This window comes from Moschus berezovskii, chromosome 4, assembly GCF_049115385.1.
Source record: "Moschus berezovskii isolate FMDL1 chromosome 4, NW_MosBer_1.0, whole genome shotgun sequence".
Lineage (NCBI taxonomy): Eukaryota > Metazoa > Chordata > Mammalia > Artiodactyla > Moschidae > Moschus > Moschus berezovskii.
In genome coordinates, this window is record NC_142463.1 from 18,033,012 (window position 1) to 18,048,580 (window position 15,569).

General features: G+C 51.9%; 2 protein-coding genes across 4 annotated transcripts; one reads left to right on the forward strand and one right to left on the reverse strand.

Annotated features, from left to right (window-relative positions):
• The first annotated feature begins 6,610 nt into the window (after positions 1–6,610).
• Positions 6,611–10,595, forward strand: CDC20 (cell division cycle 20). The gene is made up of 11 exons (XM_055401852.2): positions 6,611–6,748; positions 6,921–7,109; positions 7,224–7,372; positions 7,459–7,555; positions 7,717–7,845; positions 7,944–8,140; positions 8,251–8,345; positions 8,487–8,715; positions 8,878–9,003; positions 9,923–10,040; positions 10,337–10,595. The coding sequence occupies exons 2-11, from the start codon at positions 6,929–6,931 to the stop codon at positions 10,513–10,515; spliced, it is 1,500 nt and encodes a 499-aa protein (XP_055257827.1). The 5' UTR covers positions 6,611–6,748; positions 6,921–6,928; the 3' UTR covers positions 10,516–10,595.
• Positions 10,596–10,763: 168 nt separating this feature from the next.
• Positions 10,764–15,569, reverse strand: ELOVL1 (ELOVL fatty acid elongase 1). 3 transcript variants are annotated; one of them, XM_088835208.1, is made up of 9 exons: positions 15,458–15,569; positions 14,649–14,741; positions 12,862–12,921; positions 12,537–12,727; positions 12,238–12,318; positions 12,062–12,118; positions 11,869–11,974; positions 11,646–11,782; positions 10,764–11,500 (listed from the first exon to the last, which is right to left on the reverse strand). In XM_088835208.1, the coding sequence occupies exons 3-9, from the start codon at positions 12,905–12,907 to the stop codon at positions 11,279–11,281; spliced, it is 840 nt and encodes a 279-aa protein (XP_088691334.1). In that variant the 5' UTR covers positions 12,908–12,921; positions 14,649–14,741; positions 15,458–15,569; the 3' UTR covers positions 10,764–11,278. The 3 variants fall into 3 exon arrangements, with proteins under 3 accessions (XP_088691334.1, XP_055257826.2, XP_088691335.1); XM_055401851.2 differs by lacking the exon at positions 14,649–14,741 and having other exon boundaries at positions 15,458–15,563; XM_088835209.1 differs by lacking the exons at positions 14,649–14,741; positions 15,458–15,569 and adding an exon at positions 13,561–14,621.

Below are 15,569 nucleotides of genomic sequence, written 5' to 3' on the forward strand. Positions count from 1 at the left end.
GAAAGATATAAGCATCTGAATGCAGAGTTCCAAAGATTAGCAAGGAGAGATAAGAAAGCCTTCCTCAGTGATCAGTGCAAAGACATAGAGGAAAACAACAGAATAGGAAAAACAAGAGATCTCTTCAAGAAAATTAGAGATGCCAAGGGAACATTTCATGCAAAGATGGGCTCAATCAAGGACAGAAATGGCATGGACCTAACAGAAGCAGAAGATATTAAGAAGAGGTGGCAAGAATACACAGAAGAACTGTACAAAAAAGATCTTCACGACCAAGATAGTCACGATAACGTGATCACTGACCTAGAGTCAGACATCTTGGAATGTGAAGTCAAGTGGGCCTTAGAAAGCATCACTATGAACAAAGCTAGTGGAAGTGATGGAATTCCAGTTGAGCTATTTCAAATCTTGAAAGATGAGGCTGTGAAAGTGCTGCACTCAATATGCCAGCAAATTTGGAAAACTCAGCAGTGGCCACAGGACTGGAAAAGGTCAGTCTCCATTCCAATCCCGAAGAAAGGCAATGCCAAAGAATGCTCAAACTACCGCACAATTGCACTCATCTCACATGCTAGTATAGTCATGCTCAAAATTCTCCAAGCCAGGCTTCAGTAGTATGTGGACCGTGAACTCCCAGATGTTCAAGCAGGTTTTAGAAAAGGCAGAGGCACCAGAGATCAAATTTCCAACATCCACTGGATCATGGAGAAAGCAAGAGAGTTCCAGAAAAACATCTATTTCTGCCTCGTTGACTATGCCAAAGCCTTTAACTATGTGGATCACAATAAACTGTGGAACATTCTGAAAGACATGGGCATACCAGACCACCTGACCTGCCTCTTGAGAAACCTGTATGCAGGTCAGGAAGCAACAGTCAGAACTGTACATGGAACAACAGACTGGTTCCAAATAGGAAAAGGAGTACGTCAAGGCTGTATATTGTCACCTTGCTTTTTAACTTACATGCAGAGTACATCATGAGGAACGCTGTGCTGGAAGAAGCACAAGCTGGAATCAAGATTGCCAGGAGAAATATCAGTAACCTCAGATATGCAGATGACACTACCCTTATGGCAGAAAGTGAAGAGGAACTCAAAAGCCTCTTGATGAAAGTGAAAGAGGAGAGTGAAAAGGTTGGCTTGAAGCTCAACATTCAGAAAACAAAGATCATGGCATCTGGTCCCATCACTTCATGGGAAATAGATGGAAAAACAGTGGAAACAGTGTCAGACTTTATTTTTGGGGGCTCCAAAATCACTGCAGATGCTGATTGCAGCCATGAAATTAAAAGACGCTTACTCCTTGGAAGGAAAGTTATGACCAACCTTGATAGTATATTAAAAAGCAGAGACATTACTTTGCCAACAAAGGTCCGTCTAGTCAAGGCTATGGTTTTTCCAGTGGTCATGTATGGATGTGAGAGTTAGATTGTGAAGAAGGCTGATTGCCGAAGAATCGATGCTTTTGAACTGTGGTGTTGGAGAAGACTCTTGAGAGTCCCTTGGACTGCAAGGAGATCCAACCAGTCCATTCTAAAGGAGATCAATCCTGGGTGTTCATTGGAAGGACTGATGCTAAAGCTGAAACTCCAATACTTTGGCCACCTCATGCGACGAGTTGACTCACTGGAAAAGACTGATGCTGGGAAAGGTTGGGGGTGGGAGGAGAAGGGGACGACAGAGAATGAGATGGCTGGATGGCATCACCGACTCTGTTGACATGAGTTTGAGTGAACTCCGGGAGTTGGTGATGGACAGGGAGGCCTGGCGTGCTGTGATTCATGGGGTCGCAGAGAGTCGGACACGACTGAGCGACTGAACTGAACTGAATCTCTTATCTTGGCATATCTTCCACTCCTTAATTATTGCAGTCACTTATGAGTCAGTTCTTAACAGTCTCAGACCCATCTGCTCTCATAGCCTTTCTTACATGCTGACCATTCTAAAGCTCTTATCTCCAGCACCTGTAATGCTTTATGCAAATAACTGTTTACTAGATTGCGAGCTCCTTGAGGGCAAGGGCTGTGATTCATTTGCCTCCCCCCTCCCCCACCCCCTAGCACCTAGAGTAGTGCTTGATTCATGATAGCAGGCCTCCAATAAATGTTTTCTAAATGCTTTCCAGACAATGCTACCTCATCCCATGCCAGCCTCTCTCATCCTTTACGCCATTCATATGCAGTGGTAAATATGCTTAGGCCGTTCTGATTATGGATTCCCTGACCCATTCAAATTCTCAGACAAATGGTATTTTTTGCTGACTCCAAACATACCCACTGTATCAGTCAGAGTCTTGGCAGAAATAGGTGACACACACACTCACCCTGGGCATCTGGATGAGAGTTTAATATAGGGCATATTTACAAAGATGAGGCAGGATTCAGTTAAAACATCAAGGAATAGTGCAGTGTCCTGGGGCTAACAACAACTGGGAGGTGGTGCCCAGCCCTCCCCACCCTGGGTATCAAGGGGTCACGGGAGAGTGGTTACAGAGAAGGCTGCCTGGCAGGAGCTGTGGCAGAGAGCTGTAGCCAACCCGTGGGGATGTGACAGTAATGGAGCCAGGGGAACAATAGCTCCTGCCTGTTCTCCCCTTCCCTTCAACACCGCCCCTTGAACCCCTCTGTATTAGTTTGCAAGCACTGCCCTAACAAAATACCACAAGCAACAGACATTTATTGTCTCATAGTTTTGGAGGCTAGAAATTCAAGGTTTTAGCAGGGTTGGTTGCCTCTGAGAACTGTAAGGAAGAATCTGTTCCATTCCTCTCCCCTAGCTTCTGGGGCTTTCTTGGTGTTCCTAGACTTGTTTCTAGACCTCTCCTCCATCTCTGCCTTCATCTTTATATGGCGTTCTCCCTTTACATGTGTGTGTGTCCAGACTTCTCCATTTTGTAAGGACACAAGTCATATTGGATTAGGGCCCACCCAAATGACCTTATCTTAACTAATTATATTCTGGAGTGACTCTATTTCTAAATAAGGTCACACTCTGAAGTACTGGGGCTTAAGTATCCAACATATAAATTTGGGGGTGAGGGACACAATTTAACCCATAACATCCTCCCATTGGTGAAATACAAACAGAAACCAGAGCCCAAGGGACTCCACTGACGCGGGCCATATGAGTCAGCCTCACAGAGCACAGAGGGGAGTAGAGAAGGATGAAATGTGGACCTGGATGGAACAAATGGCTGACATCTAGTATACTCAATTTCCATACTTCCTTCCCCAAGCCATGTCCAAGGCTCCAACTCGACTCCTAGGTACTCAAAACTAGGATTGAGAACCAAACCACTGAAACTCCCACCTCTGCACCGATTCAGCCATCATGTCCTTTTCTTTCCAAATTCTGTCTCCTCTTCTCCATCTTCACTGAGCTATTATTACAGCTTCTACCAACTACCTTTGCCCCCAGTCTCTCTCCCTAAATCCAACCTGTATGTTGCCTCCAGATTGATCTTCCTGTTCATCTCACTCCTTACCTCTAAATCTTTAGTTTGGCTCTTCAGAACTGACCTCATTCTCTTCTACTATTTTGCTATGTGAGAATTAAAAGTGTTAATACAATGCCAAGCACATAGTAAATACTCAGTATTTACAGAGTTATCTTTATTATTATCCCAACTGGACTGTTCCACCCCCTGAATATTCTGTTCAGTCGCTCAGTCGTGTCCGACTCTTTGCGACCCCGTGGACTGTAGCCTACCAGGCTTCTCCATCCATGGGATTCTCCAGGCAAGAATACTGGAGTGGGTTACCATTTCCTTCTCCAGGGGATCTTCCCGACCCAGGGATAGAACCCGGGTCTCCCGCATTGGAGGCAGAGGCTTTTAACCTCTGAGCCACCAGGGAAGCCCCCCTGAATATTACCTATATTTTATTCCCTCCATACTCTCTCCTTCAGGTCCTTCAGGTGAGAGTTCCCTTATCTAAGCAGCTCATCACGTATCCAGACACCTTGCTCTATCAACAGGCCATTGCCTGCCCTCTTCTATCTCCTCTGGCTATTTTGTCTTCACCTTCAAAGATGCATAGGCAGGACTTCCCTGTAAGTCCAGTGGAAAAGAACCCACCTGCCAATGCAGTTGACATTGATTTGATTCCTGGTCCAGGAAGATCCCACATGCCTCAAGGCAACTAAGCCTGTGCACCACAACTGCTGAGTCCAAGCACCCTAGAGCCCCTGCTCTTTAGCAAGACTGCTCTTCAGCAAGAGAAGCCACCGCAATGAGAAGCTTGGGCGACCCAACGAAGTGTAGCCTCCTCCACAACTAGAGAAAGCCCTCGTGCAACAATAAGGACCCAGCATAGCCAAAAATAAAAATTTAAAATAAAAGATGCATGGGATCTTAGTGCTGGCATTCCCTCCAGCTCCCATGAACTGCCCTCTTTCTCACTCTCAAATTTCTTATACAAGTAGCCCATGCTTGCTGCCTCCATATTCTCCCCACCCTCCTTTCTGCAACCCCTTTCAAAGGAAACCCAAGCACCCCCTCCCCTGATCCCTTTCTCCCCAAGGTCACCCATGATTTGTTTCTCAATAGCCAACTCTGACCTTTTCTGTCAACACTCAACTATTTTGCGTTTTAGAATTCCTCCCATTTCAAGGCCCATGTCAGTACAATCTCCACTGGCTTCTGCCATTCCTTTATTTTTATCTTTTTATTTTTTAAATTAAATGTCTTTTTTTAAAGGTCCTTAAAAAAATAATGTTATTTCATTTGGGGGCTGTGGTGGGTCTCTGTTGCTGTGGGCGCTCTTCTGTAGTTGCACAGAGAGGCTGCTCTCTAGCTGCAGCACAGGCTGCTCATTGCGGTTCCTCTTGTTGCAGAGCACAGGCTCTGGGACACTCAGGCTTCAGTAATGTGGCATGTGGGTTCAGTAGTTGCAGCTCCTGGGCTCTGGAGCACAGGCTCAGTAGTTGTGGTGCACAGGCTTAGTTGTTCCATGGCATGTGAGATCTTCCTGGCTCAGGGATCAAATCAGTGTCTCCTGCACTAGCAGGCCGATTCTTTACAACTGAGCCGCCAAAGAAACCCTGTCATTCCTTTACTTTTCAAGGTTCAAATTCTCTGAAGTTGTACCCTTATTTACCCTGTTGTTCTTTTCCTCTACGGTGACCCTTGCTCCAGAAACTGCAAATTGCTGGCCATGCCTTGTCCTCAGAAATGTTTTGTTTGGCCCTCCCCAGAATGGAGACTCTCATTGACTCCACAATGCCTAGAAGATAAAAGTCCAAACTCTTTAGCTTAACATTTATGGCCCTGACCAGCTTGACTCCTTTTATGTTCTCTAGGGTTCAGGGACTCCCCATTTCCAACCTCAGGACACATAAATCCTTGTTTTCCAAGGTAATTGGAAAGAGATAACATGAATGCTTCAAAATTAAAGATAATAACAATATAATTTGGATGAAAACTCCAACATTTTCTCTGTCATCATCAGAATTGATTTTAGGCTAACGATTGATTTTTTTCCCCCTAGCCTCTCTCGAGTCTAGAATATGTAGTGTAGTGTAGAATATGGTTAGATTCTGAGGTTAGTTAGATAGTTTGGCTCCACTAATTATTATTGGCTGTGTGCTTTTGGGCAAGTTTCTAACCTTTCCCTGACCTGGTTTCTTTTTTTTTAAGGGAATTAAGTTTCTGCCTTATGGGATTAAGGATTACCTGCAGTAATGTACGTAAACTCTTTAAACATCATAGTTAGCAGATGATCAGTAAATGGTGCCCGTTATCATTTTTATTATTGCTGCTTCACCTTTAAGTACATCATACAATTCACTGAAGTCACTATTAGAGCACTCGATTGAACAGGAGTCAGATCCGGACCCCCACCAACATGTGGCCTTGCACACGTCCCTTTCTGGACTGCGGTTTCTTCATCTGTAAAATACGGGTGTGTTGCTGGGATGGGGAGATGCACCATGCGCAGATTAGACTCGTGGATCTCTAAAAATCCCGACATCTCAAATGCTCCATGGGGGTCAGCCCCAGTTTCCCTCACAGGGCTATCCAATCTTATCTCCCAGATAGGCAGGTCTGAATCCTGATCTTTTTTCTTGACCATAAGGAATTCACCCCTCTTTCAGTCTCATTTTCCTTGTTTCTAAAACAACAGCAAACAAAACAGTTTTTGAAAACACAGGCACTTCTTCCTTCCTAGCAGTGTTGCCGCAAGCAGTAAGCTAACAATGGATGCTCCGGCCGTCTCTCTTCTAAGTTTCTCAATCAACTCCTGCAGCACCCCACTCCCAACCCGCCTGCATGCCTTCGGTCCGGCTGGTCGGCCACTGCCTTACACTGCCTTCTCTAAACAGGCTTAAGTGCTGAGGTCATTCCACCGAGTTCTGCACTTCGTATCATTAAAACGATCCTCAAGCATGAAGCGTGAAGGTCGGTGCGGGGGAGACTGACGAATGAATGAAACCAGTAGGGGCAGGCAGCCAGCGCAGGCCCCGCCCCCAGACGCGCCCCACCCAGCCCCGTTTCCCGACACCCGGTGGCGCAGAAGCTGCCTTTGCCTTTCTCCCACCCTTCAAATCCCGCTCACCTGCTGGACTCCCGTGAGATCCGGAGCTTCCCCCGGAAGACCCGCCCCCTGGGCCGTGGAGGCCAATGGGCTAGGGCGACGGTTGCGACGGTTGGATTTTGAAGGAGCCAATGAGTGCTTGGAGCGGAGAGTTTAAGTCGTCCAAGTCCTCACTGCTAAAGCCGGTCTGGGAACTGAACCTGCTCTAAACTGACGGTGAGAGACGGCTGGACTGAGCCAGCCGGTCTGGGACCGCGGCCGAGGGTGCTGCGCCGGGAAGGGCTGCGGCCAGGGTGGTCCTGACTGTGGTCGGCCGCCCCAGAGCACGGTCGCCTCTCTTACGCTGGGGCTCAGCGGGCAGCGACTGCAAGGACCCCTCTCCCTCCAGGCGTTCCCATGGCCCAGTTCGTGTTCGAGAGTGACTTGCACTCGCTGCTGCAGCTGGATACACCCATCCCCAACGCACCCCCTGCGCGCTGGCAGCGCAAAGCGAAGGAAGCCGCGGGGCCTGCCCCCTCGCCTATACGGGCCGCCAACCGATCCCACAGCGCCGGCAGGACCCCAGGCCGAACTCCCGGTCAGTAGGGTGGGGCGGGTCGCGGGGAGGGAAGAGCAAGGGCTTGAAGCAGCCTTCACGCCTCCTCCCCCTGAGCCGGGTCTGACAGTCTGGCCTTCCCTCTCCCTGTCCCAGGCAAATCCAGCTCCAAGCTTCAGACCACTCCCAGCAAACCTGGCGGTGACCGCTATATCCCCCATCGCAATGCTTCCCAGATGGAGGTGGCTAGCTTCCTCCTGAGCAAGGAGAACCAGCCCGACAACAGTGAGACGCCCACCAAGAAGGTATGTGTCCCAGGGGACTTCTGGCAGGAAACTGGTCTGTGAAATCTAGATAATACCGCCACCTCATCCCCACCCTTATGTGCCAGGAACATCAGAAAGCATGGGCATTGAATCTGAACGGTTTTGACATGGAGGAAGCCAAGATCCTTCGGCTCAGTGGAAAACCACAAAATGCCCCAGAGGGTAAGATGTCACTCTGTCCCCCAGGGCTCAGGGTGGATGAGATGGCTGTCTGCCTTTTCCACCTAAGATTGAGGGGAAGGAAGTGCTTATCTGGCCTTCCTAGCTAAAGGCATGCTGAAGTGTCAATCCTCCCAGTGTCTAGACCCGCTCTGTTGCCACAGGTTACCAGAACAGACTAAAAGTACTCTATAGCCAGAAGGCCACGCCGGGCTCCAGCAGGAAGACCTGCCGTTACATTCCTTCCCTGCCAGACCGCATCCTGGACGCCCCTGAAATCCGGAATGACTACTGTAAGTGCAGTCTTCTTCTTGTCCAGTGGATGGAGAAAGAGGGAGAGAGGGACAAGGCAAACAAGATAGCTGATGCTCTTCCCTTCCCTCTCTGGCAGACCTGAACCTTGTGGATTGGAGCTCTGGGAATGTCCTGGCTGTGGCTTTGGACAACAGCGTATACTTGTGGAGTGCTAGCACTGGTGACATTTTGCAGCTGCTGCAAATGGAGCAGCCTGGGGACTATATATCTTCTGTGGCCTGGATCAAAGAGGGCAACTACCTGGCTGTGGGCACCAGCAGTGCCGAGGTGCAGGTGAGACTTGTCCCGGTGCTGCAGCTCTGTTGTCTCCAGACCCAGGGGGCTTGCCCAGCAGGACGATGTTAATGCCAAGTCCCGATCCTCATGGTCTTCTCTCTCTGTAGCTATGGGATGTGCAACAGCAGAAACGGCTTCGAAACATGACTAGTCATTCTGCCCGAGTGGGCTCCCTCTGTTGGAATAGCTATATCCTGTCCAGGTCAGTGGCTTTGCTAATCTGTTACAAAATCAGATTTTGGCCCCCCTCTCCCTGGACTGCACACCTCTGAACAGAAGCAGCTCTGGCCTGCCACCTGTTTGGCACTGCTACAGGTCCTGGTTCCCTTCTCTCCTCCTGCAGTGGCTCACGCTCTGGCCACATCCACCACCATGATGTTCGGGTAGCAGAACACCATGTGGCCACACTGAGTGGCCACAGCCAGGAAGTGTGTGGGTTGCGCTGGGCCCCAGATGGACGACATTTAGCCAGTGGTGGCAACGACAACTTGGTCAACGTGTGGCCTAGTGCTCCTGGAGAGGGTGGCTGGGTTCCTCTGCAGACCTTCACCCAGCATCAAGGGGCTGTCAAGGTGAGAGTGGGGCTGGGATGGGCCTCTGCAGACTCTCACCTAGAAGAACCTGGGGACTATTAAGAGGACATGGGATGGTGGAATTGGACTGAGTTAATCTGTGTGCCCGATAACTCCTTGTCTTGCTCTAGTACCTGCTGACTTCACCTTTATCCCACCTAGGCTGTAGCTTGGTGTCCCTGGCAGTCCAATGTCCTGGCAACTGGCGGGGGCACAAGTGATCGACACATTCGTATCTGGAACGTCTGCTCTGGGGCCTGTCTGAGCTCTGTGGATGCCTATTCCCAGGTAGTCTTCCTTAGTCCAGCCTCACTCCCAGATGTGTTCTTATTCTGTATAGCTTTCCTGGGCAACCTCCTCCCCTCCAGTGACTTCACTGATGCAATACTGGCATGATCTCTGAGCTCAGATGTCACCCTTGAATTCCAGACACACATTTTCAACAGTCCACAGCCAGCCTGTCTCTAACCCCACGTTTTATAAGGTGGCACTACCCTAGTATGTCCCAAATTAAACTTGTCGCTTCCCCTTGCCTCCCTGAAATGTGTGTTCCTCCTCTGCTATTTGAAATGGATACTAAGAAATCTGAACAAGTTAGACTCTTCCATCTTCTTCACCTAGTCAACCAAGATAAATCAGTTTTCCCTCAGAGTATCATTCACATGTATCCCCTCCCCTTGGCCTCATCCTTCTTCCTGTGGAGACTCACAGCACTGGTCTTTTATCGCTTTGTCTGTCCTCCATATTGGTCTGGCTAGTCTGTTTCTATCCTCAAGCCCTGCAAGGGCTCCCAATTACCCACAGTGTGTAATCCAAATGTCTTAGAATGGTATTTGAGGCCCTAGCTCAAAGGTGGGTCGCCCTGCAGCGTCCTCTCCTGACACCCTCCTGGCCCAGTACATGCAGACTTTGCTTTATTCAAGCCTCAGACCCTGGAGCCAGAGTTCAAATTCTGGCTCTGTCACCTACTAACTTAACTAACTTAATTTGCATGTGAGCTTAGACAACTTACTGAACCTCCTTCCAATTGATTCCTCATCTGTAAAATGGTTAACAATTCTAACTCTCAAAAGGGTTTTGTGAGGACTAGTTATTCGAGTCTGAGTCTGCAGCCTCTGGGAGAGTGCCTAACGCCACGTGGATGCGGTTCTGATTTGAGTAGCATTGGCTCCGTGTATGTCATGCCCATGCCATTTCCTCTCCACAGGTGTGCTCCATCCTCTGGTCTCCCCACTACAAGGAGCTCATCTCAGGCCACGGCTTTGCCCAGAACCAGCTGGTTATTTGGAAGTACCCAACCATGGCCAAGGTGGCTGAGCTGAAAGGTAGGTGCTAAGTGACAGACACAAATAGATGATTATTTGTATGAAATGTCCAGTAGAAGCAAATGCAGAGACAGAAAATGGATTAATGGTTGCCAGAGGCTGGGAGGAGAGAGTACTGAGTGACTGTCTTTACGGAGTGATGAATTATCATTGTCATGGTTGCACAACTTTGTGAATATACTGGAAACCAATGAATTGTATGCGTTAAAAGGATGAATTCATAGTATGTGAATGGAGGACTACAGGGGCCTACCACCCTAGGTGCTGCTCTCCCTCTTTCCCTCTGCACACCCCAGGTCACACAGCCCGGGTGCTCAGTCTGACCATGAGCCCAGATGGGACCACAGTGGCATCTGCAGCAGCAGATGAGACCCTGCGGCTCTGGCGCTGCTTTCAGCTGGACCCTGCCCGGCGGCGGGAGCGGGAGAAGGCCAGTGCGACCAAAAGCAGCCTCATCCACCAAGGCATCCGCTGAGGACCAACTCCTCACAGTGTTTTATGGGTTGTTTTTGTTTTTTTTTTACTTTTCTAATAAAGTCATGTCTTCCTCTCTTCTGGCACGACCTCTGTCCCATCAGCCTTCCCAGAGGCTCCTCTCTGCTGTGAGCAGAGAGCTAGAAACGTCCATCCTGCGGGCACCGTGACCATCCCTCCTGTTTGCAGACAGGCTGGCAGGCTTTGTACCCACCTCTTCCATTGACACATGTACACACACAGCCACCGTGCTTTCCTCTGTCACTTTTAATAAAGACATAAAGGAGTGAGCAGCCTCCACAGGCTGTATTCCCAGGCCCCCCACCCACCCTGACCTTTGGCCAAGAAGCTCCTACTTCAGTGTGGGGTGGAGAAGGGGGCAGCCTGGGTCCACAGTGACAGATTATTGCTGACCTCTTCAGTGTGAGGAAAAAGGCCACAAGACCCTGGTGGGGGCCAGCCCTGAGTGCTCCTCTCCCAAGTGTAAGGCAGGGAGGGGGAAGTAAGTGTCCAGCCCTTTCAGCCGCCGGCTCTGGAGTGGCAGAGGGCGATGAGGCCACATCCCTGGGGCTGGCCGGGAGAAGTCAGGGAGGAACAGAAGCGGTGGTCTCTGTGTACCAGCTGTGGGGAGCAGAGAGCTGTCTGCTGCTCAGTCCTGACCACATAAGCCCTGGTCACAGGTGTAGCTGGGGAGGACAATGACAGCTGCTGCCTAAGGTGCAGTCCTGAGGCACTTAGGTGGGCACCTAGCTAGGCCATGTTTCTCAGTTGGCCTTGACTTTGGTGGTACCTGGAACTCCGTTTTGCTGAAGTACACGGGGAAGCCGCTTGCCTTTAGTGTAAGACTGATACCAGAAATTGGAGAAGAGCACGAAGAAGATGGTGCCGTACATCCAGATGAGGTGGATGATGACTGGGTACTGGTAGTTACAACTGGGCAGGAAGTAGTACTGGGAGATGTGCAGCGAGACCAGGACAAACTGGATCTGGGACCAAAAGGCATGGGTCAGAGGGCACGGGGAGAGGACTGAGTGGGGAGGGCTGGAGTCAAAGGTGAGGTCGGTTGGATAAAGGTAGGATCCAAACCAGAATGTTGGGGGGATGATTGTGGGTCAGGCTCAGGCCCCTCACCAGCTGGATGGCTGTCATGTGCTTTTTCCACCAAAGGTAGGGCTGAGCCACAGGGCCAAGGGCAGACAATCCATAGTACAGGTACATGATGACGTGCACAGAGGAGTTTATCATGGCGTGGAAAGAGCCCATTCCTCCTGTGAGTGGACAACAAACAGGGTCAGGAGAGTCAAGCCTCTGGTCCCCAGTACCTGTCCTTCCCCCAGTGGCCTTCACCACTCACCTGGGGCTATTTTTACCCCCCACCACCAGCTCCAGGGAAGCACTGAGTGGTGGAAGACATGTAGGAAGGTCACCTGTCCATCTTTCTTCCGGAGAACAAAGATCACCTGAGAAGTGTGGGGGAAGGGGTTTCAGAGCCAAGGCCTCTCACTTCTTTCTCCCCGCACGTTCTCAGATCTCACGTAATTACTCACTGTGTCTATCAGCTCAATGAACTTGGAGAAGAGGAAGAGCCAGGCCACTCGAACCATCTGTAAGAAGTCAGGACATCCTTAGGACTGCCAAGAGCCTCTCTAAACGGGCCTATAAGACAGGGCACATCCAAAGTGCTCTTACCCCTGGTTGGGGCCTGGTCTCCGCTGCCACTTACCCTCAGTGCCTCCGGGTTGTTGGAAAAGTCCACTGGGTCGCAGCGCCAGGTGTAGGAACTTAGCCAGCCAGACATCAGGAACTATGAAGAAGTGTGGATTAGAGAGCCAGACATCCCTCCCTCCCCCAAATCTCTTCTGTTCTCTAGACCAGCGGTCCCCAGTCATGGCCTGGAGGTGGGCACCCCCGCTCTAGATGGAGAAACAGAGCTGAGCCTCTCTGGAAAGAAGATGCCTCCTCTAGCCCAAGGGCCCACCCATTATCCTGTAGGAATAAAGCTGAGGCATCCCAGGGGCCTACCTCATAGACAATGTAGAGAGAAAGTGCCACCAGTGAGAAGTTGTAGACAACCATGAAGCCACGGAGCTGGAAGGGCTTCCGGTTGGCCATGATGCGAGGCCCCAGTGAGAGAACGAAGTATACATAGGTCAGGAGGATGGAGGTCATTAGCAGGGGGGACCCCATCAGAGGGTAGCCCTGGAGCCGGGGATCTATGAAGAAGGGTAAAAGAAGTAAGGAAGGGACACAGAGTCCAAATGGTCCCCACCAGGTTTGCAGACATGAGGTCAGGTCATAAAGGGTCAAGGGGTCTGTAAGGAGGAAAGGCTAGTAGACAGCATCTCACCTGCATGCTTCATCATCTCCTGGTACAGGTTCACAACAGCCTCCATCCTGGCTGAGGACTCTGGTGAGGTCAGGAGGATAGGTGTCAGAGAGGGCTGACTGTTCTCCCAACCCCCGCCCCCCCCCCCCCACCAATTTCATCCTTGACCCACAGACAGGACACAGACCAGACAGGACAGTTCCAGACACCTTGCCACAGAAAGGACAGAGCAGTGAGAGGAAGGAATTGCTAGGGACCAGAGCGAGGAGGAGGCCATGGGGGGCGGGGGTAGGGTGGGTGGGGGATCTGCTTCCCACACATCCTGCGTGCCTGGGAAGGGCTGTTCTGCCTTTCCTCTCCACACCTTCCTCCCCTATCCTCACACTCTGCTCCTCTCCAGGGATTTCTACTTTCTGACTTCCCCTCCCTTCTTCCACAAGAGGACTCTCAATTTCTGGTCTCCTTCCAGAGAGGCTTACCTCCTACCACCAGGGAACTCATCTCCGGAACAAACCTCCTCTCCCTTCCTGGCCAGCCTCTCACCTCTCCAGACCTGGGTCTTCCTTCTCTCCAGAGGGCCTCCCCTTCAATTTCTCTTGCCCCATTTCAGGATGCACACCTCCCGGGATGGCCCTTCCTGTCCTCTCGGGAACTGTCCCTCCCTCCTCTCCCCTGCCAAGACACTCCCTCGGGCTCTCATCTGCCCTCCTGGGCTCTCACCTCCAGCCTCTCCTCCGAGACGCGCTCCTCTCACCCTTCCTCTCCAGAAGCCTGGCTCTTTGAGACTCCTGCCCTGGCGGCTCCACCTGTCTGACTAGATCTGGCAGCAGCCCCGCCCTCTGCCCACCCCCACGGCACAGCGTCTGAGGTGGAGGGTGGGTCCAGGCCACAGGTCAGTGCCTGGAGGACCCACCAGGATTGAGAAAGCCAAGTAAAGAGCAGGACTCACCACCCGCCCAGCCACCCCAGACCAGTCAGAACTCTAGGTTTTGAGACAAAAACCTGGACTCCAGCCCCAGGTCTAGCCTCAGCCCAAAGAGAACTGCTGAAAACCCATACCCGGGCATCCTCTCCTAAATGAGCCATAAATTCTCAGGCTGTCCTACTTCAGAATGGGTACCATCACCCCTCTCTCCCAGGGAGGGGCCGGGAGCCAGAGGCATGTGAGGAGGTGGGGAGTGGGGGAGGTCTCAGGAATCTTCCCCTCCCTCAAGGAGGGGTCATAATTGACTAGGCCCTCTCCCTCTCCTAGCCTGAAGGAATGTCGGGGGAGGGCTCAAAGGGACACAAAAGCCTTGGCCAGGAGGAGAGCCTGAGACTCCAGACAGACAGCCCCCAAAGGGCAAGGTGCTCCCCAAATAGCCAGCACAGCAGGTGCTCTGCGATCCGCCTTCACTTGGGTTGGCCAGGTTCCCTCCACCCAGAGAAGCAACCCTGCAGGTACTAAGTGAAGAACACAACTTCTGACAGTCATGGGGGCTGCACACATATCTCACAGACGCTCCCCCAACCTCTACACCCACCCACAACTGCACCGCGACGGTCAGGCCCCCAGCCGTCCCATACACACTGCCCCTGCCACTGCTCTCTCCGCCCCTGCGACAACTCGCCAGTGGCAAGCACACGCGTGCACACACAGAGCCCACCTGCTTCCTGCCAACTGCAACTGCCCATGTCTGACACACCACCCGGACAAGTCTTTGTGGACTTTGACATGCACGGTCTCTAACACTCAGGCCTGCTCCTAGCTACGCGCACACTGGCAAACACACCTACACACACATGCTCCTTCACAGGAGCCGCATTACCATGTGCAAGCGCTTGTGCTCACACGCAGGTCTCCTCTTGTGTCTGTGAGTCTCAGATGAGCGCGGTCACATACACAAACTCACACAGCCCACCTGCAGGTGAACGAAGCCGACATCACCCACACCATGTGCAGACAGAGACCTGCCCTGGGCCATGCACATCCACAACTCTCGCTTCACCGACGGCAGTCGTCATTCATTCATTCCCAGTCAGAGTTCTGCTGGCTGCTTATTCTGGGGTAGGGCCTGCCCAGAAGCATGTGCTCTAACACACAGCTCCTCCTGGACTCATGTGAGCTTGCCAGCTTGTTATCTCCGGTCTCTCTCTGCCACCATCCCCAAGTTCACCTCCCCCACCCCCCACATGCAGGCACCCTGGAGGTCAGGGGTGGCTCCAGGCTTCTGGAAGGCCCTCTCCCCAAGTTTGAGGAGAGTCTGGGTGTGTCCCCAGTAGGGAAACTCGGTCTGGTCCTTCCTTCCTTTGAGATGGATGGAAGGGAAAAGGAGGCAGGCAAAGGGAGCAGCGGGGGTGCAAAAGGGCGCCAAGGGGAGGGAGGAGTAAGAGACAGAGAGGGGCCAGAGCAGGAGGTGGTGGAGGAAGGCCCAGGTTCTGGCAAATGGGGGCCAGGCATGAGGGAGGCTGCTGGGGAGGCCCAGCCCCGGAGAGCTGGGACCTCCCACCCACTCTCCACAGGCACAGCCTCGCCCACAGCCTGGGCAGGGCAGGGCCGGGCCGGGCCGGGCCGAGTGGCCCAGAGGGTCAGGGGCCTGGGCACGTGGCGAGCCCGCCCTGGGAGGTCCCGACTCACCAGTGGGGGCCAGGCGGGCAGTCGTGGAGGGCTGGGATGGAGCAGGGCTGGAGAGGAGTCCCCAGGGCCAGCCTGCCTGCCACTTCCTCATCTGCTGGGCCGACTTTCTGTC